Raw genomic sequence first — 26,749 nt, forward strand, 5'->3', positions numbered from 1 at the left:
ATCTGCTTTTAATTTGCTCTAAATAATTGGAAAATGCAACGGCGCTTTCCAATTAAAGCACCACTTTACGTGCTTTAATAATACCCCCATAATATTAGAGCTTATGAAATGACAGGTGAGCTGGTGTATGAATAAAACATAAAGGCTCATAATAAGAGACAGAAAAAAGAGAACGGAGACAGTTGTTGGGTTGGGAGGAGGGGGGTTTGGGGGGGGGGGTGCTCGGCTTTTTAAAAACGCTCCGCACAATTTGCATATATTAATCTCGTCTTTTCAGCCTTATCGAACATTTCTGTGTATTTGAAGTTAAAATAGTGATGACAAGCCGGGGTACGCTTCATTTTTCCCCAGATTTATTGCTCATATAATTCGGGATCTTTAATAAGCCAATATGACTGATCCTCCGAGTTCTGTGGAATTCCGTTAATTGTTCCAGATGGCGCTCGCTGATTATGCAAAATGACTTCTCTTTCTCTCTCCTTTTTTTCTTTTTTTTTCCTTTCCTCCTGCTATCCCCGACCACACCATTCTGTGATTGACTAACACAGAGAAAAAAGATTATTTTTGGGCCAGCACTTTCATTAAGAAGCCTCTCATCAGGTTTCAAACAAAAGTTCCATCTTATCTCTCGGTGCAGAGTGTGCCATTACGGGCTCTGGCAGGCCTCCCTGGCAGTTGAGGAGGATCCTATAGGCTCTTAATCGTGACTCTAATCTTCCGGCTCCTCGCAGCCCGGCCGCTTTTTTTTTTTTTTTCCACGGCGGTGTGGCCATATTTTACAATACCAAAACATTTTAGGCTGAAGGATTAGAGAACACGCGCGCTCAGGCTAGCGGCGCAAAAGCTCATCCGCTAAATATGGGTGCTCCATGGCTCGCTGGCTAGCCTTGAAGAGAGCGGCTTGATTAAAAAACCCTGCAGCCTGCCTCCATTTTTCTCCCCCCCCCCCAAACCCACTCACCCACCCCAACACTTTACTGAACGCCTCCCATTGAAAGTTCACCTTGATTCTGTTTAGCATCGGCTAAATTGCCCTAAATGAATTGTGTATGGATATTTGATGGGTGAAGGGGGGGGGAAGATGTGGAGAGCAAATTTACAGCTGTGTTTTACTTTTCGATGGGTACACGATTTAAGCCGCGCAATTTCGGGGCAATAAAACTGCTGTGAACGTCTGAAAGGAAGCCAAGGTCTTCAGGCTGGCGACAGGGCATGAAACACTGCATATGTTTTTTTTTTTTTTTTTCCTAAAAAAAAAAAAAAAAGAAAGAAAAACTGTTAATGATTTATTTTCATGGGCAGTGTGGAGGAAGCCAGGAAGCTGGGAGAGAATATAGAAGAGCTTTAAAAGTTGTTTGAGTAATGTGAATGTCCCTGTCAGCAAATAGCAAATATCTATTAGGCCGTGTGTGTGTTTTTAGGTAATGCTGTTTTTAGGTAACCCAGGTATTTATATACAGTACCAAAAAATATATGATATAATTTTTTTTACCTTGTAAATGTAATATTGGAAACTATATTAAAGCTACAAGGGAACACATGTGGAATTCTATTGTACATAAAAAGTGTTAAACAAACCAGAATATGTTTTTTACTTTAGATTTTAAGTACCACATTTAGCTTTGAGGACAGATCTGCACACTCTTGGTATTTTTATTTTCTCAGTGTCTTCATGAGGGAGAGTCGCCTGGAATAGTTTTCTCAGTGTCTTGAAGAAAAGAGTTCCTGGAGGTTCTGAACAACAACAAAAAAGATGCAGAGCTTTCAGACCTCAAATAATGCAAAGAAAACAAGTTCATAATCATAAAGTTTAAGAGTTCCGAAATCAATATTTGGTGGGATAACCCTGGTTTTTAATCACAGTTTTCATGCATCTTGGCATGTTCTCCTCCACCAGTCTTACACACTGCTTTTGGATAACTTTATGCCTGTACTCCTGGTTCAACAACTCAAGCAGTTCAGCTTGGTTTGATGGCTTGTGATCATCCATCTTCCTCTTGATTATATTCCAGAGGTTTTCAATTTGGCAAAATGAAAGAAACTCATCATTTTGTAAGGGGTCTCTTATGTTTTTGTTTTGTCCAGAGCTGTATAATTCCATGTGTCCCTTTAATATTAATCTACAAGGTTGAAAGTAAGTGAAATCCAAGTCCAGAATTTTTTAATAACGCCACATCACAAAATACACACCGTGTCCAGTGAGCTGTCGAGTTATCTGACACGCTCGGGTCGTTGACATTTACTTTTGCCTATTCAAAGAATTCAGAAACGTGCTAATGGCCTTAGTAAATCTGTGCCTAAGTTTCGCGCGGGCTAATAAACTGGAGCCTAAGAGTAATGAGAGCCTGGTGCCTATGGGCCTAATCGCAGTCTGGAACATCATTCCTCACCCGTCCATCTCCCAGCCCAGAATAAGATCTGTTCCCCCATTAGTCTCCAGCCTATCAAACATGGCCGCCCTCAATGGATGGGCCTGTCTCAGCCTTCCCATTGCCCTCATGTTCAACGGCCTTTGTTATCACACATCTAATTAGAACTTGATAAAAATATTTCCCCGAAATCCAGCCATTAAATATAGTTTAAGGAGATTTATGATCAAATATGCTCTTAAAGATCTTTTAATGGGTCTGCTGACTCGTTAAGTTGGTAATTAATGAGCTCCTAATATATAGTGTGATTTAACCTCACAATGAGATTCTGGGAAATGAAGCCATTTCAGACGAGGGGCGAGCGAGCCTCCCAGAGGCCGCTTCTAAAGAGAGACGTTTTTTTCTTTCTTTTCCAAAGTTGTTCGTACAGTTGTATCTGTATCAGCACTATAACATTTTTCGAAACAATAGCCAAGTTCCCGAAGCACACGGAACTGTAAAAAAAGCTTCTTTCTTACAGCAACGTTGTGCAATACCTACTGCATTGTTGTATACCGTAATTTATGAACATCCCAGATGCTTTAGTCCCAGTTAGGCCTGTGGAGCAGTGTATTTAAATGTTAGTATAAGTGAGCATGTATATATAGAAACACACGGAACACACATACAGCGGCAGTGGTGCCGGTGTTAAATGAATTGCTGAGCATGAACAAGCAGTGGTTATTTAAAGTAGTTCTCAGGGGATCTTATGCAAAATGGGCTATCTGAACTTTTTAAAGCTCACTGGAAGTGCAGCTATTTGAGACACTGCTGAGTTTTTTATATATTTTTTTATATGTTTATAATTACCTAATTATTAAAATTGTACTTAGCCGGTGTCTGGATACACAGTCTTAGGCAAAAGTGAAGTATTTCTCCCATAAAATTACTTTGTGAATAAATTAAATGTACTTTTTATGTATTGAAACCAAAAAAAAATTACACAAAACCACCTTTTCAACTTTGTGGATAAATAACTTAGTTTCAAGCATATTTGAATGCTCATTTAATTTACCTCAAGTAACAGGTGTGGGCAACAAAAAAAAAATCACATCAGAAACCAGGTAAAAAAAAAAAGATGTTAAATCAATCTTTGCATTGTGTGCCTGTGTGTGCCACATTAAGCATGAAGAACAGAAAGAAAAAAACAAAGGAAAAATATATATTAAAAAAACTGCCTCGGGCACTTAATTGTGTGCAAAGCACCATGAAATCTGAAGATTACCAAAGGATTTCGGGTCATAATGTAGGATCAAGTGTCAGAAATTTGGTTTTGTTTCCTAGTTCATGGGCCTTCCATCATGACAATGACTTCACAAAGCACCCAGAGCTAATTGGAAACAAACCACTGATGAATTCTGAAGTGACCAGACATTGGTCTGAATCTAATTATCATGGAACACCTGTGAAGAGATCTTAAATTTGCTGTTGGGAGAAGCATGCTTCAAATACGAGAGAGCTGAAGCAGTTTGCAGAAGAAGAAAGGTCCAAAATTCCAGTTGAGAATTTTGTTGAGAAGCTTGTTGATAGTCATAGTTATATTTTTCCTAAGGCTGTGCAAAGATAATAAGTTGAGGGTGCCAATAATTTTGTCCAGCACATTTTTGCACAGAGTTTTGTGTGAAATAAAATCAATTTAGTTTTTTTTTATTTATTTATTTATTTATTTTATAACATATATAATAACACATGTATAACTGTGATATTTTTTTTTTTTTTGAAAGAAATACTTTCAGGGGTGCCAACACTGTAAATGCCATGACTGTAAATTGATATGAGCCGTTAATTAAGACTTAAAACTGCCCCTTTCACAGTCCGGGAGTTTACTCCATATCCAGTGTACAGATTCAGCAATGAGTGGCACATCTGAACTGCAGCATCCACTGAGCCTGTTTGTCAGGACGAACACAATGCCGTGCTGATTAGCATAATTAATGAGGAATGGCGGTGATGCATTGGTGGATTGGTTTTAGGGAATGATAAATGGGCTGGTGGCTGGGCCAGTGGCTGCCAACGAGGCCTCTCTGGCTGTCATCCCTCCTGCCTCTGCCCTGGCACGTGTCATTACTCACTGGGCCGGAGTGTCGCTTTGCATCGGTGCGGTACAACCAGCGCGGAAAACTTAATAACTCTCTACAGCCACTGAGCAGGTCAGGTGAGGGGCTGTCACGGTTAGTGTCCGGTACGGAAGATGGTTCTAATCGCTGGTTCAGGTTATCAATACTAGTTCTGTAAAAAGAACAGATCAGTGTTTTTTTATAGGTCACGGTTCAGGATGTGACCCCACCGCCGTGCTCCTGCTTCCGGTTGCCGCTCTGTCTGCTGCGGGTGTTTGCTTGCACGTTTCTCCTGCCCCTCTTGGCCCCATCGTGGTGAGTTAGCATGCCCACAGAACCGCTAATTAAGAGGGGATTTGGTGTAATTGTGCCTTCTGCTGCAGCCCATCCGGCACACGCAATTTAGCGGCGGCTCGGCTGCCAGCTCTGCAGCTCGCACACACTCCGCCGAGGCCTAGCCCATTTATTCAGAGAGACTCGGGCCTCCGTGCAGCAGCAACACACACACAGCTGTACACCAGTTGGCCGGCATTACACCACAATCACTTTCTGCATGTATCTGAGCTAGTACTAATTACTTTAGCAGCTCGGAAAAAAAGTAACAATAATTAGTTATGTAGTCGTCTTCTTTTTTTTACTTCTTTTTTTTATTTTATCAAAAGTAAAAAAGAGTAATACTCTTCAAATCTGTCATCTAAATCTGAATAGATTAGCAGTGGGTCATAAACTATTATTAATAGTGCACAGCATGTAAATATATTTTTTTACTTTTGTGGTATAGACTGACGAAGCAAAGATATTTAACCATTGAGTTTTTCTTATTATTTAATCACACAGAATATTCAAAATCTGTTAAATAGTAAAAGGTGTTGTAAATAGTAAAAGGTGTTGTATATGGATTTGTAGTTGTTGCAAAAGACTGTTGCAAAACAAACACATCCCTCCCTTTAGAAACTCCACCCCTCAATTCATGCATGTTGTCGTTTAGCAAACTGTTGTTACAAACAACTGTTGCTTCTGGGAGGCAAATATAATTATTTATAACACTTTAAACAAAGACAAAACAATACTTAGATATTTCTGTAAAATTCTAATTCTAAATTCTGGGTTACCTAGATGTCTCATCCTATTTTTAATGCTTTTTAACATTCAGAGATCTTGCCACCATCTAAAAACCTCACAAGTGTATTTTAGAGGTGGGCCAAAATTTTGATATCGCAATATATTGTACAATTTTTGTTTGCGATACTTCATCAAAACCTGGCGCCAAATACATATATATTTTATTGAAACATAGGCACTCTAAACTCCCTAAAACTCACCCCGCAATTAGACTTAAAGTTACTGCTTCATTACTCGCTTCATACCACATGGTGCTGCTATAATCAAATGACCATTGGTTGTTATATTTTGTTAAACTGACACCAACAAATACATAATTTTCCAGTATTTTATCCTCTAGAGAATTGTCTTGTGATATATTGTGTATCGCTGAATTGCAGTATCATGATATCATTTCAATTGTGGGATAATATTGTGATCCCCGTGATTCAAAAACCTACATGTGCCTTCACCCCTCTTCATTTGATTATATAACCACAAACTCTCCTGGTTGCTGATTGGCTGGAATAAGGTTGTGGCTCAGTGGTTATAGTGCTGGATCAATAGATGATAGGGTTCAGAATGCTGCCACTTTTGGGCATGAGATCATGTCCCTGAACTTCTGGCTGCCCACCGCTCTGGGCATGCGTGCTCACTATATGTCACTGTGACATGTGTCTGTGCTTATTAGTGTATATGTGTGTGTTCACTGAATGTAGGCAACAATTACATTATATACTTAATGTCAGATATATGGACAAGCCTTAAACGCAATAGTGTCTATTGTCTCTATTAACAAAGTAGTTAAATTAAATTAAATGAGCCTATTTAACTTTTTTAACTAAAATGTGTTTTTGGAAGAAAATTAAGAAACCAGTTTCTCTGATTTTGCTATTTATAGATATATGTTTGAATAAAATGAACATTGTTGTTTTATTCTATAAACTACAGACAACATTTCTCCCAAATTCCAAATAAAAATATTGTAATTTAGAGCATTTATTTGCAGAAAATGTGAAATGGCTGAAATAGCAAAAAAGATGCAGAGCTTTCAGATCTTAAACAATGCAAAGAAAACAAGTTCATATTCATAAAGTTTTAAGAGTTGAGAAATCAATTTTTTGGTGGAATAACCAGTTTTCATGCATCTTGGCATGTTCTCCTCCACCAGTCTTACACACTGCTTTTGGATAACTTTATGCCTTTACTCCTGGTGCAAAATATCAAGCAGTTCAGCTTGGTTTGATGGCTTGTCATCATCCAGGTTTTTAATTTGGTAAAATCAAATAAACTCATCATTTTTAAGTGGTCTCTTATTTTTTTCCAGAGCTGTATCTCAAAGAATTTTGCTGCAAAATACCATCCATTTTGTTTTGCTGTGACAGGCCTAACTACACAACACAGTTTTATTTTGTAACACATGATTTTTTTTATCATAAAAAATAGCATTGGAAACATTAACACGTATTAACTGAGCACATTCAACAAATAACCATATATCGACTATTTTTCTTTAATATGTTAAGTTATTTTATACCGTTATGAATGTAGACATATTAGTCTAAATAAAGTCATTTTATTTTTATTATGTAAAAATGTAATATATGATGTTTTTCCAGGCTGTATAATAGTATAAAACACTACTATTTATTTTAAAAATATTGTGATATTGGGTTGTGTCAGCAGTGTCTGGCTCTGTTGTGTATTCTGGGCTTCCTCCTCTCGATTTTCTTTCGGGGTATTTTTTAAAAGCAAGTTTCATCCTTCTCTCATCACTCCTCCTCCTGTGGTATTTGGTTTATTTAGCGCTGTTGTGTTCTGGCCCCTTGCGTGGGGGCAGGTTATGGGAGATGGGGAGTGCGGAGCTCCCTGTTGCCGGGTGCTGATGCCAGAGCGCAGTAGGTGCTGTTGGCTGTTCTCCTCTCTAGAAGAGTGATGGAGCTGGGCCCAGTGGGTTCTACGTGCTGGCATCCAACCCACTACCAGATTTCAAGTGCCGCTTGTCACCCAGATGGAAAAATAACACCTCTTCTCTCTCTCTCTCTCTCTCTCTCTCTCTCTCCCTGAACACTCCCTTTTTTATTTCCCTGCTCCCTCTGTTCTTTCTTATTTGTATTCTTTATCTGCTTTTTTATCATTAGAGATTTAACTGTAATACAGTTTAAATGTGACATTTTTGTATACAGAGTGGTATCTTCACTTCCTAACATCTTTAGCTTAAAAAAACACTCAAGAGTAGCATTGTTTACCATGACAAATTAAAAATCTAAAATTAAGCCAAACTTTATTACTTTATTATGTTTTATTTATGGCTCTAATCCTTTTTTTTTTTTGGTTCTAACCAAGTACAGTTTCAGTGCTACAGATTTTAAATCCTCAGACTTCAGTTTTAATTTCCAAACTGATGAAGATCTGAAGGTCTGAAAGAGGTGAAGAATAAAAACGAGTAGAAGTAAAGAAGTAAAAGAGAAGAGAAGAGGCGAGGACAGTGGCACAGTCATTAAAAGAGAGCCAAAAATAGCAGTGAGCCATCATCTGTTCTCATAGCACGGGTCAGGAGCGCTGACACCTCCAAAACTCCTCCTGTCAGGGCAGGGGGCCATTTGTATTCTCTCTCATTAGGCAATTTGACTAATGACCAGGCTCAGCTTTTCGGGGGGGAGGGGGGGCTTTTCGTGGAGGGGCACGGGCAGACCCCCGTGCTCAGGCACCACCGCAGCCGCCTCTATTGGAATGGCACAGATGGCAGACCCGGGCGACAAAATAAACGACAATATGTCTGGGAGACGTCTTCAGGCGGGCAGGTGATTACAGGCGCAGGATGAGAGAAGGGCAGTAGCTTTTTTTGGGTGGGGGTGGGCTTGGTTTTTTGGGGGGGCGTGGTCATGGAGAGTCCTCCAGTTTCTCGTTGCTTTCTGTTCCGCAGATCCCGTGATAAGGAAGATGCCTCATCTACTGGGCATCCCCACCGCTTGGCCCCCCCTACCCACACAGCAGCTTCTCTAGATTTCACATCCACTTGCACTATTGTCCTTTATGCATGACCTACTACTACAATAAGTCAGCCCAGTCTTCTGTTCCTCTACTGTGTTTTGGCTGCGAGTCAGTGGTGGAGAGCGGTGGGTGTGAGGAGATTTAATTGTGTGGGGTGAGGGGCAAAGGTGAGCGCATGAGAAGGCCCCGTGAATGCTCAGCCAAACGCGAGCAATTATTTTTGGAGGCGAGCGTTTTCCTAAAGGCATGTCAGGACCGATTTTTTTATAATGTGGGTAATTTTTAATCAGGTTCTGTCCTTATTTCTGTATACTTCCTTTTCTTGTATAAATAACCACATAACCAAATACAAAGACTGAACTCAGTATAATTAACTTTATTCTTATATCTTCTTATGAATTAAATGCATTTAAACTCATTTAATGTGGGTATGCATAACAATACAGTTGCAAGAAAAAGTATGTGAACCCTTACAGCAGTGGCTTTAGCTGACACTCTAGGATTCTTCCTCACCTCATTGATCATTCTGTGCTGTGCTCTTGCAGTCACCTTTACAGGATGACCACTCCTAGAGAGAGTAGCAACAGTGCTAAACCTTCTCTATTTGTAGACCGTCATGGGTCTTACCGTGGACACATGAACATCAAGGCTTTTAGAGATTCTTTTGTAACCCTTTCCATCTTCATGCAAGTCAACAATTCAGAAAAAGACATGAAAACTGGTGTGTGGGTTTTTTTTTATAGGGCAGGGCAGCTTTAACCAACACATCCATCACATCTCATCACATCCTGGCTCCAATTAGCTCTTAGAAAAGTCATAAGCCTAGGGGTTCACATACTTTATACTTTTTCTACCGTGCACTGTGAATGTTAACATGTTTTGTTCAATATAACCATGCAAACATATATATATATATATATATATATATATATATATATATATATATATATATATATATTTGTGTGGTATTAGGTTAAGCAGACTGTGTTTGTCTATTGTTGTGACTTGAGAACACATTTTATGATCAATTTATGTAGAAATCCAAGTAATCCCAAAGGTTTCACATACTTTTTCTTGCAACTGTATAAATAAAATGTTAAAATGTTGCCTTTACATGTTGAATATTATATTACGCTTCATGGTTTATGGTTTAGCTGCAGTGGTGCACAGATTTCAAGTGATTTAAGTGTCTCACTTTATGCTTTTTGCTCCTCCTTTTTGAGTGCTGTTTTTTTCCTTTAGGAAAGTCTGGAGGCTTCTAGTTTCATGAAGCGTGCTCCATCCGTCAGTCTCTTAGCATTAGTCCACATATAAATCTGATAGTGTGCCTGTGTTTGTGAGAGTGAATATAACCGCACGCATGCGTGCATCGGGACCTTGTGTGTGTGTGTGTGTGCTGAGAGGATACGCGTGTGGCTGGCAGAACTCCTAGGTGACAGTACTCCCCGACAATAGAAGTGTGAGGGATTGGAGCTCACAACAGCGTGTAGGGGAACTCTTCCCGGCCTGAAGCAGCCATTCGTCTGCAGCTGTGGGCTCCGGGCATGACAATGCCTACATTTCTCACCACACCTGACACCACCATTAATAAGGGCATGATCCACACAGCCCACGCACACATTCTGCCCCAGACACCCCCATCACTCACCCGCTAACCAATCCCTGCTCTCAGTCCACTGCGCTAATCAGCAATTAGAAACACAGCTCTGGCCCGGGAACGTACTCCTGTAAATAATGAAATACTGAGCTTAGCTTAGATATCAAGATCTACTATTTTGTTCATTCTTGTTGCACATGCTCTGATTAACCCTTACAAGCCCTTACAAACCCTTTTTTTAAGAATGTAATGAAATGTCATTTTTTTTGTGGGAAAAAAAAAAAAAAAATATATATATATATATATATATATATATATATATATATATATATATATATATATATATATATATTATAGTAGGGCTGTGTATTGACAAGTTCCTGGCAATACGAAAACTATAAATATAAAGGGTTAATAAATCTGCATATTGCTAATATATTATATTTTATTACACTATGTTATATAAAATATATTTTTTACATTTTTGGGATTTTTTAGAAAAAACACTATGGCACACACACTGTGATAAAGTGCATTATATGTGAGTAAAAAAAAAGAAAACAACGCTGATTTTTATTATTTAGAACAACAGGATTTAGGACGACAGAGTACTACAACATTTATCAAAATGGACCATGGTCTGTTATGAATTTTGAACTCTAAACAAATTATTTATTTTGTAGGTAAATAATTCTAAATTAAAAGTTGTTAATGGTGTCATTTTATTGTTTTTTTCATTCATTTGAAAATGTCTAGTTGTGGTCTCTAAGATGAATGATTGCCCTGTGAGCTGTTTTTTGTGAAAAAAAAAAATGCTCTGGTGATTCGGTATAACGCTGCTTTTAGTCCGGTAGAAGAGTTTCAGCTCTTGTTCATGAATATTCATACATGCAAACAATTCGTCTCTGATTGGCCAACAGCAGGTGACACCAGGAGGCAGCGAGACGGACAACAGTTAGAAACAGTTTAAAATAAAGACATCTGTTACACTAATAACAGTCTTTGCAATGTCATATGCTACTTTACAACATGTGTAATGCACTGCTGAGTGTAGTGTAACCAGTGATCTAGTCTTAGAGTCTCTTTAAAACACAAAATCCACCGGAGATCCTATGTAAACCTATAGTTATGTACACACAAAGGTGGGCAGTCCAGGTCCAGAAAGTAAAAAAAAACACTCCAGGGTTTTGTTGGCTGAGTCGCAGCAGAGTCACCCAGGCAGTTGGAACAAAATCCCTGGGGTGGATTTTTACTTTCTGGACCTGGACTACTCATTGCTTACACAAGATAACTAGTTAGCTAAGTAACTAGTGTAAACAGAACTATTTATTTTATTTCATGAGTAAATAATAAAACACTGAAGTAATTGGGAAGCTGTAAATACACATTAATTAGTTAATTTACTCACTGTTTACTGAATAAGGCGATTGTGAGCCAAGGTGGGTGAGGCCACTCAGAGAGACCTATAATATTTCACAAAGAACAAGAAAAGTAGATTTTAGCAGAAGGACACCTTTAAAAGTCAATACATGTTCCAGAACATAATATCACAATACATCAACATTTTCCTACATCCCTGTTGGGTGTTGGCTTACAATTAAATGATGCTAGGTGCTATCAAATATAAATGTTATCCCATATATGTGCACATAACCAGAAAATGATGTGCATCACTAAACAAAATAGTTCTGTAAGACATGCAAACTATCATGGAATTGCGACTGTAAATCAGACAGATATTGTCCCATCAAATGAAAAAGCCTTTTTAAAGGCTGCCCTTCAATGTGAAACTAATTCACAATAAAAGGTCGTCTGATTGGTGAGTTTTTGTGTGTGTACTTAATGTTTTGGCTGTTCTAATGATCTTTGTTGAACAGCTGTACTTGTAGGAATGTTAACCCTTAGAACCACGTGGACGGATTTTCCATCCAAAATCGCACCTTGTGTTCTCAGCTTAATCACTCAGAAATCCCTTCACACATAAACATAATCCATATATGGTCAGAAAGGGCGGAACTTACTCTTTCTAAAAATAGTGATCATATTCCAGTGCGGTAAAGCTAAATCTACAAGAAACTCATTGAGAAAAACACCTAAAAAAGTGAGATCTCCTTCCCCAACCAATATTACTTACCTTTAGTGCTTCAAACATATTTATATGATGTTTCAAATCAAATAATATCAGTAAATAAAGACTCAAAAGTGTCCACAGAAAAAGTGTGAAACTACCTGCACTTAAACTAAAGCTGTATATGCGGCGCACTACTTTATATAGTTTTTATTTTACTTGCACATGTTTAATAAGTAGTTATTTTGCCCTAATCATTTTTATTTATTTTGACTAAAAAGTTTACATTTTTGTGTATAGATTTCTTTGTGTGTCCTGATTAAAATACTGAAAGGTATAGGCTGCTCTGAGTGTCAGGTTTTCAGTAATCTACATGTATCCTAGAGGTGTGATTATCAAGAAAAATAAATCCGCCTGATGCTCTCTCTCCATGTATTTTATCAAAGTAATAATTAATAAACCATGTAATGAACTATCATCAATATTCTTATGCTTTCAACTCATAAACACTCTAGTCTAAGTATTTTGAAAATAAACCTTAGGTGTGAATATATTTAAAGTCTATATATTCAAAAATAAGTAAAACAAAAATTTCACCACAACATGTCCAGTTCCAGGAAAATATAACAATTCTGTTTCCTTTTTAAACATTTTAAATGATTATATTTTTGAGCAGGTGTATGGCTTCTGGAGTAAAAGAGCTCATGGCATGAGGCGGTCTGATATAATTACTGTGTTATAAGACCTGAAAGAGGAACTGACAAAAACAAAGAAAAAATAAACCAAAACAGCCTAGGGTTTAAAGGGTTAAGCATTGATCGTGGGGTCTATTGTAAACTTTTGTCGTTTGTAGCTGTGTTTGTGGGCTGTAGATGCGCCTAAAGTTCATAAGACATATGAAGGTAAGACAGAGAATATGTGTTGCAGAAGGGGTACCCACTATATTAACTGCACGCCACTGATATTTACCCAGTCCAATCCCACCTGTATCCTGTAATGCTGTGATCGTGAATATCATCAGTAGGGTGTTCCTCTAAGATTTGGCCCACTCTCGGTGACCGGCGGCCATCTTTCCTTGAGCGAGGGCATCCGTTAGCATGATGGACCCGGCCCGCTGTGTTTGAGTAGATGTGGGTGAGTGGGCTTCACTTCATTCTTTATCTTTACGGCCTCTGCCTTGGCAGCTGCAGTCTGGACAAACACTGCTCGGGCACTTCTCCTCAACGAGACCCCAAACTCGCATCCATTTCTCTCCCGGCAGAGTGGACCCTATGTTCCATGCGGAGCTTCAGTGTTGCACACTGTGTGTGTGTTGTGTTGTGTTGTGTTGTGTTAAGTGTGATGAGTAGGGAAATGGCTGGTTTGAATGGTTGGTGGAGGCTAACAGAGACCTGATTGAAAGCACAGTCCTGTGACAGGTAAAGGGAGCGGTCCAGCCTTCAACTCCTCTATCCGCACCAGCCATACCATTAAAGCATATTGATTCAAATGTGGCGCTCTCCCGCTGTTTCATACCTCGCCACGGTTCACCTGGGCAGTGTGTGTGTGAGTGTGTGTGTTTATTCACTCGGTTTTATGGTCCTAAACAAGCCATCACTATGCACAGCCCATTTTCCAGAAGCCTGCCGGCAAGGCAAGCCTCTCAGCACAGATAGCCATTCAGTACACCATTCTAAAAGTACTCAGCGATACACACACATCACTTTTTACTTACTAGAAAGATGATTTCCAGATCTGGGTCCTTACATTGCTATCTTACACCCCATCAACAGTCTTTTTTCACCCTTTGCGCACACGTCTTTAAAATAGCATTAGACTTTAGGTATATTTTAATGCTGATGGGAGTGGTGGTCTGGAAGTGAGGTGTGTTCAGGTAAAATTCCGGCGAGTTTCTATCTTGGCGGTGGGAAATACAGGTGCACTGTAACATCTAAAGATGTTTTTATCTTTAACTTCTATTACTTTTGTACTTCACTATTGCCAAATGTAATGTAATGTAATGTAATGTCTATTTGTAGCTCCGCCCCCTCATTACCTGTTTCCCCAGGTGTTCGTAGTTTGTGTGTTCCCTGTGTGTATATATAGTCCTAGTGTTTCAGTCTATGTTTGTTGGTATTTGCACCTTCCCCTGTTGTTTTGTCTGTTCACGGTTCTTCTCGTTTATAGCCCTAGTTTTATTCTCCTTGTTTATCTCTTTGTTTATTTCTTGTTTATTCATTGTTTAGGTTCCTAGCCCTGTTTAGTCTTGTTCTGTCTTGTTTTAGTTTCTTGTTTGTTAGCCTCCCTGTTTGTTTATGTTATTATTATCTCTCATTTGTTTGGGTTTGTTTCTTTGTTTATTAGTTTATTTGTAAATAAAACCACCCTTACCTGCTTTTACGTCCGCCTCCACGTCTCCCTGACACTGGTCTGGACTTTCAGGGGTGAAAAAACTTGCTCAGAAGTTATCTCAGAAGTCAGAAGTCATGCTGATGGTTGGGGTTAACCTGTGTGACCCTGATCTGTCCCTTTATGTATTCATGACTGGCTCAGGTAAATCCAACAGGAAAAAAAAAGATTAATCCAGGAAGACCTCATTTTGCAGACAAGCAAGCTTAAGGGTATTTTTTGGAATGTTTTTTTTAAGAATGATGTACAATCTTAGCACACAAGGAACCATTCAGCTGTACCAAAATATAAAATGTCAGTGTTCGGAGTGAGCGACTCCTGGGAAGATCCCTTCCACCTTTTTACGACGTCCTCTTCCTCTTTCTCTTCCTCTTCCTCTGCCAGCAGGCGCGTTGCAGTGGATATGGATGTGAGCGTGTGCATCACTAGGAGATGCCAGCTCTCGACCACTTTCCCTGGCACCAAGTTACAGACGTTTTTCGAGGTTTTGGTAGGCCGCTTTTTTTTTTCTTTTTTTTTTTTTTGGAGCAAGTCAATGGGAGCTGTTGTGCGGCCATGTCACCCTGTGTTAATTTGGGCCCTAATGTATTTGATAAACAAAGGGGCACTCTTTAGCCTGACAGTCATGACACCCTGATTCTAGCAGGGGCGCCGTGTGGCGTGGGGTTACGCCGTTAATAACCCACTGGCAGCCATCAAAGGCGCTTTAACCATGATCATTATGATAAAGGGCATACACTTAATTACAGGCCTGCTTAATTATAGCTCTGTTGAAGCTCGTTTGTTTGGTAGAATGCTAATTATACCACCGCGCTCTTGGCAAGTCCTCTTTTCAATCCACCTCTCTCTCTCTCTCTCTCTCTCTCTCAGTCTCTCTCTCTTTCTCTCTCTTTTCTCTCTTTCTCTTTTCTTTTCCCTCGCCTTCTTTTTTTTTCAGAGAGCCCAACATTCAGGCTTATTTTCATGCAAATTGATATCCGGCAAATGTTTTGTCTCTCTCTTTTCCCCTTCTCCTTTGACGAGTGTGCGAGGTGCTTTGTTTTTAGAAGCGAACGTCTCCCTGACAAGACAGGATCAGGAATAATCAAGAGTAATTAACAGAGAAAGGGGGAGGGGAGAGAGGGAGGGAGAGGGACTCCAGTTCAGTGCCGGATTTGAAAAAGAAAAAAAAAAAGGCTTTCATCTCGCTTTGTCTGAGCGGGTTTTCAAGGGGATCCAAAGATTTTGAACGCGCTGCCATTTTGCACTATTACATCCAGTCAAACGCATTCCCACTGTCTGCTCGTGCAGTGATGAGCAGTGAAGTGCACATTTGGAAGATGGGTTTTTGTGTTACTGGTTTTATGTGTTGATTTGTAATGATAAGTGTGTTTTTTTTTTACTTTTGCAGCAATCGATGATGTACCCTTTATGATTTCTGAGAGGTTTGCTCAGAAAGTCGTCAGAGAAGTAAGTACCATACTGAATACTGCCAATGTGCAAAGTCATAGCATTGTAGATACTCTTTGCTAAATACTAAAATAATACCTTAAAAATGCTTAACATGTATTAGTATGTTCATTGCTTTAGATTGTTGCATTGTGTCTGTGTACTTACAGGTCTGGAAAATTTAAATAAAAACAATTAGAGACCACCTAAAAATGATGAGTTTCTTTGATTCTTTGACCAAATTGAAATTGAACATTGAACATTGAAATTTGAAAACCATGCTGAACTGCTTGATTTTTTTTGCACCAGGAAGTTGCACCATAAAGTTATACAAAAGCAGTGAGTTATTCCAACAAATACTGATTCCTGAACTCTTAAAAAGATTTCTTTGCATTTTATGAGCTCTGAAAGTGCTGCACCTTTTTTTTTGTTATTGCAGCCATTTCTCATTTTCTGCAAATAAATGCTCTAAATTACAACATTTTATTTGGAATTTGGGAGAAATGTTTTGTGCAGTTTATAGAATAAAACAATTATGTTTATTTTACTTAAATATATACCTATAAATAGCAAAATCAGAGAAACTGATTCAGAAACCGAAGTGGTCTCTTAATTTGTTTTGTTTTTCCAGAGCTGTAAATGTATTTTAACTATGGAAGTTTTATTATATAGTATGGAAAGTGCCGCATGCAATGATTTATATTTCTAATTTCACTATTAATCACATTTTAAAACTGATCCTGAATCAGATCCTGTTATCAGTACCAACTAATAATCATAGCACACTTCCACAGCCACCACTATAGTGATCCTGACTGATGAAGGAATGTGGCGGAGAGATTTGGCTCAGATCAGGACGTCTGGCTCGATGCACGGAGTAAAGAAATAAAGACGGGATCGGATTAAAAATCTTAAGCATATTTACATAGCAACAGGGCTACACAGCAGTGCTTCCTCTGTGCTCTTACCGCCTTTTCTCATGTTGATCTTTCTTTTTCTGCTCTGGGTTTCAGACACAGTCAGTCAATTTAATGGGCATTACCATCAAATCCCCACCAGAGATCGAGGAGGAAGTAAGTAGAGGCCTTGCCGCTCGGGTAGCGCTCCCGTCCAGGGCCAACAATGCAAAGCGCGCAGTCCCGTGTGGGATAATTAAGAGCTTTAGATGGGCGAAAGACCTTTTCAGTCTTAATAAAACTGAGCCTGAGAAGACCTGCTCTCACATTCACACTGTATACAGAAGCAGAAAAAAAAGTTACATATACTATACAGCAACATACAGCAAAAACTGAGTAAAAACAAAACAACAACTAGGCCACTTTTATTTTATAATTTAATGTTTATATGTAGATAGGTAGACTAGATATGATATGAATAAATCAGTAGATGTATAGACTTGAATATAATCTTTTCTGTTGCTTAGTATGTTTACATACATTTTAATAACTCAACATTTCAATTTAAATGGATTTTTTTCCTACTGCACTGAATGTTTAAAAGAAAATGCCTGTTAACCCATAAGAGCCCAGACCCTTTTCTAAATATTGATACCAAATTTAACATTTAATCAGATAAATTCAGTGTGCAGCTCATTCATGTTTTTTTTTGTTTGTTTTTTTTTATTGTATGGATTGTAAAACATTTAATTAAAGCATTTGAATGGGTTAATGGTTGGAACAGAGATGCAGAGGAAGAAAATTCACCTTAAAAAAAAAAGTTTTTTAAAAGTAATATCTCCAGCTCTAACTCAGCACTACTACATTCTGTACATAAGGTCAGATGCTTACATGTTCACACACTGTCCTGTAGTGATGCTCTCAGGATGATCAGTATATGTCACTTAGAGATTTTATGAATTAAAATGATGGACAAAGTGATATAAGGAACTTAACAGATATTTTAAAGGGTCTATCAGAATCACATTGGTACACACAGGAAATGTAAAAAAGACATATTGGAACAGATGTTGTGATTTGTTGGGAATGGTGTTCCAGGCAGGTTTAGTTCAGTTTAATTCTTAAGTTTGGAAAAACTTCATTATTATATTTGCATGAATCCAGAGTTTCCATAAATACCATATCTGCCATAGGTGTGCATCCCCAGTAATGTATAATAATAACCCATATTAACCCTATTTTGGTCTAAATGGTAGTAATTCTGATCTGAAGAACAATTTTGTGTCAGACTTTATGGCCTGTCTGTTTAATGGACTCAAGTTTGGGTCATTATCTGAATACTGCTTATATTGACTCTTAAAACTTGCAAAAAAAATCTATAGATTTTATAGAATTCTTTTGACTTTTTATCATATTTGTTTATAAGATGATACAGAAATGTAATTTTCTCAGTTTCTCATGCAAGCTGTTTATGATGACAGTTCTTGTACTGTTTCAAAGAGGAAAAGTTTTTTTTTTGTTTGTTTGTATTTTTTTTACCATAACTGGGCGAACAGCTTAAGTTTCACCTCAGCTAGTATGAAGACAATATGAGAAATATAAAATTAAATTGATTATATTCAATTATAAGAACATGCAGCAGCAAGTGTCTTCAGTCCCTTGAAAATAAAACAGTATGAATGTTTTAATATCAAAGATTGCTTTCTTAAAGGGGCGGAGTTATCCCAAGATGACATGGTGGACAGGGAATTCTTGGACATGTAGCTTAATCTTTTAAAAACTAATTGAGAAAGAATCATTGAAATGCATAAATTTTATTATTTTTATATACATTATATATATATATATATATATATATATATATATATATATATATATATATATATATATATATATATATATAAAACCAGGCAGTACTGTGGACTGTGGCAGAAAAAAAAATCAGTAGGCCCATTTTTTATTCCTCCATTGATCTTTGCTGAAACACACAAATGCTGAGCAACGTTTCAAAGCTGTTTTTGGAACATCCCTTTTGTTTGTTTTTTTTGTTTTTTTGTTTTTTTTATTTAAAGCCTGAGAACAATGCAGGATGACCTTGTAGTTTTGAATGTGTGATACTTTAAGGCATGAAATACTGGGAAAAAAAAAAAATCTCAGTGTGTGTGATCTCAGTGATCAATACTATCGCAGTTCTTATATTTGAATGCAAAAGCTTAAAAAGTGGTAGTTCTGAGGTCTGTCGATCCGCCGCAGCTATCACGGTGGTCTTTTCTCCTCGTCCAGCCCAGATTGTGATTAGGAGCAGCAGACCCTGCAGAAGTGGGTGGGGGGTTGTGGGGAGAGAGGAGCTTGAAGATTCATTAATTACAGCCTAACGGCAGCTCGGCTGATGAAAGAGAGCAGAGATAGTGTAACGGCACAAGGCTTAGTGAAGTGGGCGACAGCGCAAGATTAATGGTGAAGCGAGGGCTGTCGACGATGAAGTCGCAGCGTTTGCCCCGATAATTAGAGAACGCGTGCGAGCGTCCACAGCTATTGTGCCTCAGCTGCATCTCGGCCCTGGCCGTGTTGTTCTCTCTGCATTACTCGAGCGGGGAAGAGCTCGCATTTTAACCGCTCTTATTATTTTAACACGGTCAATGAGCACTGGAGAAGATTCCTCAGCATGGAACTAAACTGCAGCTCTAGACTGAATGCATTCATCATACAGCCTGGACATTATCACACACTCACACACCTCACATATCACACATCACTCAGGAACATACTAACGTGTGTTAGTCACTATTGATCCTCAGGATACTCCACAGTTTTACCACACAGATTTCTCTGTTTTACCACAAAAAAACAGAAAAGAAAGTACAGATTTGTACCTAAAAGAGTACAAAGCTTGTCGCTGGGGCTGTACCTCATATTGAGGTACAAAAAAGTACCTTTTTTAGTGATGAAAGTCCTTTTTTGTACCCATATTTTTGAGCCAGCAAAGATAATATAAATATAAAGATTATAAACATTATCATCAACTGAATATGGCTCAAAAACTTGATGATCCAAAATTGTCTGGCTTTCAAATGAAAAAATGTGCAATTAAAATATAGATTGTTTATTAGTACAGTGATACAGAATACTGAATGTACCTTTTGGCTGCAGGTTAAATGGTACAAATCTGTACTTATTGCTGTTAGGAATGACTTCGTACTTCAAAGGGAACAAATCTGACCCTGTAAAGAACAATGTGTACCATTGAGGGTACAATTATAATTATATGAGTGTACCTCTGAGTACAAAAACGTACTCATATCGTACCTCTGTCTTTTAGAGTGTAGTTTTCTACACTGAGAAACTGGATTATAGACTTTTCAGGATTATGTACATTTTGCTGTGCAGTTTCTCACTTTAAAGAAACTCGCTTTTTGCTGTCAGGACGCATTAACTGGTTAATAGCTGAAAGTACAGTATACTAGGCTTCAGTAAAGAATCTGTAAATATTCCTGCATTAGTCCCAGGATGCTAACTGCTGTAGCCGAGCTCTTGATGCACATCATAACTGACTGACTGCTAATTCTATTAAAATGACATTCATTAAAGAAAGGCATCTTGGTGACATTAAACATATGCACAAGTAATTGCAGAAAACTGCAGTAATCACCGTCAGACTTGTAGATAAGGCCATTTTCTAACAGGCATCGCTTAAGCCATTTTTTTTTTGTCAAAGACGTTGGTTCCAGCAATTAGGCATTCTTTTCATTTCCCAAATGACTCACAAAACTTGTGGAGATTATAATTGCTTTTAGCCACGCATATCTAATTTGTGTCTTTTTAAGTGTTAATTAGTTAGCGATTTGAGCTGACGTCTTTATGTAGTTTGCACAACTGAAAAATGTTGTTATTGAAGGCCGGGTAATGATTTTCTGTGTGTGTGTGTGTGTGTGAGAGAGAGAGAGAGAGAGTGAGAGAGAGAGAGAGAAGGAAAAAGAGAGACAGCACGTCACAGTTGTGTGCTCTAGTGTGAATACAATAGAGCATACACAGTGTGAAGGGGAGACATTAGCGAAGAAGCTAAATGTATGAGTTTATAGTGCAGCCTGCTTTAATTTACTGGCTACCAGCAAACTCTGAGTGTGTGTGGGTTTGTGTGTGTGTGTGTGTGTGGACCTACAGAGTAAGAGAGACGGAGCAATAAAGAGAGGGTGATATTCAAATGAAGGAGGAATTAATGAAGACAACATGTCACATATTTTCACCTGCACTGAGCAGGAACAGGAAATGAAGCTCTGCTCATCTGGCAGACCGCCGCCCATGTTCCGCATGTCACTGTTCTGTCACAGGCCTGTGTAAAAATGGCAGACAGTGATACATGCTCTCCCTCAGAACACCGCCCCGCATCCATCATCCCCCTCTCTCTCTCTTACACTTACACACACACACACACACACACACACATTCACTCAGACACACACACATACACACACACTCTCTCTCTCTCTCTCTCTCACACAATCTTGTTTATTTATTCTCATGGCATGCATGACTTTTTATTATAACTCAGCGTTGTGTGACATGTGACATCTTGGTGGAACTTACAGTTTTGCTTCAAGTAAATAGTCTGTGTGAGTGTTCGTGTGTGTTCGTGTGTGTGTGTGTGTGTGTGTGTGTGTGCTCCTCTGCTGTATTTGTGATTGTGCATCTGTGATCCTCCAGCATCACCTAGTGCTGTAAGTCTGAATGACACCTTGTTTGAATGCTCTTGTTTTTAGCAGCTGCTAACCAGAGTCAGTATAAGGCAATAGCTTTTAACCCTCCTGTTATGTTACAAAAATCAAAAGTCAAAATGACACATTTTAAAGTTTAAAGATTTAGGAAAAATAGTAAAAAAGTATTTTTTTTTTCAGTATGAAACTTCTTCTGCTTGCCTTAGTTAATGTAGTGTAAACAACATATAATATAAAAATGGTTCATCTCACATATTTGCAACCACCCCCTGATAAAACTGAAAAAACTAAAACAAGATTTCAATGTTATGTTTCAATGTTATGTAAAACTATTGTGTTTTTTTATGTCGGTCTTTTAAAAGTAGTGAAACATTCGAAAATATATATTTTTATGAAAAATGTTAGAGGTAAAGAACAATATAGCAATAAATATTGGTAGAATAATTGAACGGAGTTAGTAATTAAATATTTACACTGCTTTTGGATAATTAATATGCACTAGGTCAAATTGAATCCTGACAAATGAACATAACAGGAGGGTTAAAATAGTATATATATATATATATATATATATATATATATATATATTTTATTTTTTTTTTTTTATGTATCAAGTATATTTAGGGTGATGAATCCTGCAAATAAAATTCAAACGATCAAAAACATCTGTAAATGGCTTATTGTGTAATACACAATAGTTACAAATATGTGCTATTTTGGATTATCAGTGTGGTCGAATGTTGTAAAAATGTGTATGGTTTATTTAACATTTATTTAGTTATTCTAAATTTCCAGTATATACATGTAATGTATATTGTATAAAGTCCACTAGAGGTCAGTGCAGGAATACTAGTAATCTGGTCCTGACCTCATCTTGTTTATATAAAAAAAGACTTTTTGATCTTTTTATTTCTGTGTGACACTTAAAGACTGTGGGAAAATATGTGTAGCTTTATTTGGGGAATTTATTTATTATTAACCTAAACTTTCCTCTGAAAATGATTCATGCATTTTTTTTATGTTAATCTAATCTAATTTTGTAAATAAAACAAACTGTATTTTGTGATCTAATATAGCACCATCATTTATTACTAACAATTATAACAATAAGGGCAGACGACTATCATCCAGTGCATTATATTTCTTTTTATACTGTCTTTACTTACTCATTTTTACTGTGTAAAGTTGGAAATAAAACTCATACCTGTATATATTTATATATAAAATCCAATTGTAGATATCACACTTCACAGTATACTTAATCAGCATGAACCTTCTGTCTGTATGATGTAGTCTAAAGCAATGAACCCACATATATTAGTTTGTATGTGTACATACAGTACTGTATAAAACAGTGAATGGTTGTGTATAATTATAATATATTGCAATAAAAATATCTTATGGGAACAGACAGTATTAGCAAGGTTGTCAGAAAGCAGAAAAATGAAACATAACATCAAAAAAAAAAAATTGGGCTTTACACATTAAAAACCGATTTATGACATAAGTACTTTCTAGTACTCAGAGGTACATTTTTTCTGTGGACATAAAAACCAAAAAAAAAACACATCACTACCACATTAAAGAAACCTCTGTGTGTCTGTGCGTGTGTGTGTGTGTGTGTGTGTGTGTGTGTGAGAGAGAGAGATTTTTAAATGTGCCCTCAAAGGTATAATATTGGCCTTTTAAGTGTCAGATTTGTGTAGAGTGTTCCCTCTGAAGTACAATGTCTTTCCTAACAGCAGGAAGTACAGATTTGTCCATTACCATTTTCCCAGCCAAAATGTACATTTAGTATTCTGTATCACTGTACTAATAAACAATATATATTTTAATTATTCATTTTTCATTTGAAAGCCAGATTTTTTTGGATCAGTTCTTGACCCCTTCAGTTGATGATATTTTTTCTAATCTTTACTGGTACAAAAACATAGGTACAAAAACAAGCTTTGTACTCTTTTAAGTACAAATACAAATACAAATGTTCTTAGTGTGTAGCGTAGACCATGGCTCTTGCCTAAAGGGCGTGCAAACTTTGCTATTATACACTTTTAACTTTTTATGTTATATATAAATGTAAAGCAAACATGTTTTCTGACAACATAAATTAAAACCATATTTTTAGATTGATGTTTAAGTGGGTTTATCTAATAATAAAAAAAGAAGTACAGAGCATGCATTGCATTTTGTTGATTTATTTGTGGTTTACTGTAACTCCACAAAGTCACTATACATACAGTGATTCACTACTTTAGCTACAGCTAAAGCTATTGTAGTGGATAGGATGGGCTTTAAATCATAGTAGCAGATGTTAAAACTGCTTCTACATTCTTGGTAGCAGCAGTTTCTATGATTGTTACACTCAGAGAATTTAGTCCTGTCTTTTAAGGTTAGGAACACATGGGGGCGCCAGTGGATGACATGTGCATACATGTCTCTCAGCCTATAGACCCTCAGTGTAATCACTCTTATCCTGAAACATTTTCTAAATGAATAAGTCTTACACCGGGTCACTATCAAATATCCTCTTCTGTGGGATAGTGGAGCACAGGGAGTAATCCAGTGATTACAAATACTGATACGTCATTAGATATGTCGTGGAATTGGCTCACAATTATTGTGAGCAAAATGTAAAAGTAAATTTTGGTTCAGAATATAATTAATGCAATGATTCTGAATATAATGAATAACTGTATATATCACTCATTACTCTCTTTTAGGAGAAATCAGATACATCAGACTGTATTTTTTACATTGAACAGCTAAAAGTGCTTTATTTAGACTTATATTTAGACATTTATTAAGGCACTTACAATTAAATAATTTACACAAGTAAACAAAATTATTACTCTCATAAGGGAGAAACGGTTGATAGTTATTCATTTAAAAATTTCCAAATCTGATTTATTCTATAAACTATGGACAATTTTTGTTTCTCCAAAATTCCAAATAAAAATATTGTCATTTAGAGCATTTATTTGCAGAAAATGATAAATGGCTGAATAACAAAAAAGATGCAAAGCTTTCAGACCTCAAATAATGCAAAGAAAACAAGTTCATACTTATAAAGTTTTAAGAGTTCAGAAATCAATATTTGTTGGAATAGCCCTGTTTTTTAATCACAGTTTTTATGCATCTTGGCATGTTCTCCTCCACCAGTCTTACACACTGCTTTTGGATAACTTTATGCCTTTACTCCTGGTGTAAAAATTCAAGCAGTTCAGCTTGGTTTGATGGCTTGTGATCATCCATCTTCCTCTTGATTATATTCCAGAGTTTTTTTATTTGGTAAAATCTAAGAAACTCATCATTTTTAAGTGGTCTCTTATTTTTTTTCAGAGCTGTATGTTTGTTTCCATTCTAGTATTTAATAAACTATTATATAACTATGAAGTCAAAACAGTAAAATATAAAACATAAATTTCAAATGTATGATTTCTTTTATTATACCATAATTTAAATTGGCTTTGACATTTTTTTTGTACAGAAGTGACTGAGGATCTAAACAAAATGTATAGTTAATTTAGTAACTCACATTTAATTACAATGGGAAAATAATTAATCCCATACAAAACTGCTTTAAATTTAAATTAAGTTTAAATTTTAAAAAACATCCCAGGATGTGTCTCTCTTATCTCAGTTCAGATCAGCGTTCAGAACTCAATATCAATTCCAATTCTCATCTCCAGTTCACCAAAATTTAATGTCATAATGTAAAATATGTTTTGTTTCTTTGTTTAAACCTCAAAATGGTTTAAAATAAGACATTTTAGCTTTTAAAAAAAGACTTTCAACCTGAAAGGTGCAAAAGCCTAAAAATAGACTTCAGGCAAAATGTGTCAGATTCCTTTAGTGATTTTCACTTTTCTGACTAACAGCTACAGAAAGTAACTGGCTGCAGTTAAATTTAGGGTTGCTGCAGGGGGGTGGAGCCGACTCCTGAAAGAATGGAGCAAAAAAATTTCCACAGGGAGATTGTATGTTCAGTATAATTTCTTATTAATTACAAAACATTCTTATCATACTGTTTTTCCTCCTCTATAGTCTGTAGTTCATTTAACCAGTCTGAAGTGTTAAATCACACAGTTTGAGACTGACGTTCTGTTCTGTGTGTTCTCTGCTTCTGTGTTGTTTTGCAGTTTTCATACTTCTTCAATATTGAGCTCAGTGCTGCTGCTTATCCCTGATCGAGGTGATGAATCTGACTTTAAACAGTCCGCCAACAGCAAACCAGAGAAACCATCACAGCACCGGAAACGTGACCTGCCTGTGGGTCTTTAGTCCAGAATGAATGTGGGTAAAACCTCACGTTCAGAAGGGTTTGGATATAATTATAAAACATATTTATCGTTTAAAAAAAAATGACAAATATTGTCAAACATTAGCAGCAGTATTCTTTAAGAATATTCTTTATTTTAGTTGTACTCTAGTTAATTAATCTAAAAGGAAAAAATGTTATTTTAATAAAAAAACTGTATTTGTAGGCTCTATAAATCTAGTATTTTAGTAATTTTCTTGAGAATTTGGATAAAAGCGATTTTAATTCTTAAAATAAAAATTAGTTAAATTATTAAATCAGAAGGTATAGAAATCTTCTCATTTTGTATTTGCATTTGTACATTGGCCCAACTTTATAATAGGAATAACCTTGAAAGTCACTTTGGATAAAAGTGTCAGATAAATGCTGTAAATGTAAAAATGCAAATGGATGTTTTTTTTTTTTCTTAATAAAATAGGTGTTTTTATGTACTTTGATTTGTCAACACCATCAGACACAATAAAAAGCTAATTCTGTTCTATTTTCTATTTATTGGGTCTTATACGTATGTAGAGTTTTTTTCAATCATGTTGCATTCTTAATACACATATATGCTGTTAAATAATGAATATTTACTTTTATGTCTCCATTTTTTATACTGTTTGATGTGTACTCCTTTAAAAGATCTAACATCATACAAACATTTGCTTTAAGCCTAAACAGAAAAAAATAATGTTTTTAATGTATTTAACAATCATGTTTTTGTCCTTTTTATTAAAAAGGACTATTACTTTAATAACTCATCACTGTAAAAAAAAAAAAAAACTTAAAATTCTTTTCCT

General features: G+C 36.8%; 1 protein-coding gene across 3 annotated transcripts in view; it reads left to right on the top strand.

Moving 5' to 3' along the window:
* Positions 1–26,455, top strand: part of mvb12bb (multivesicular body subunit 12Bb) — a 70,234-nt gene extending 43,779 nt beyond the window's left edge. For all 3 annotated transcript variants that reach the window (XM_022670728.2, XM_049485892.1, XM_022670729.2), the window contains exons 8-10: positions 16,004–16,062; positions 17,055–17,114; positions 25,789–26,455. In XM_022670728.2, the coding sequence (XP_022526449.2) occupies positions 16,004–16,062; positions 17,055–17,114; positions 25,789–25,836 (167 nt within the window). In that variant the 3' untranslated portion in view covers positions 25,837–26,455. The remainder of the gene's footprint in view (positions 1–16,003; positions 16,063–17,054; positions 17,115–25,788) is intronic.
* The last annotated feature ends 294 nt before the right edge of the window (positions 26,456–26,749 follow it).

This window comes from Astyanax mexicanus, chromosome 12 (genome assembly GCF_023375975.1).
Source record: "Astyanax mexicanus isolate ESR-SI-001 chromosome 12, AstMex3_surface, whole genome shotgun sequence".
In the NCBI taxonomy this organism is placed as follows: domain Eukaryota; kingdom Metazoa; phylum Chordata; class Actinopteri; order Characiformes; family Acestrorhamphidae; genus Astyanax; species Astyanax mexicanus.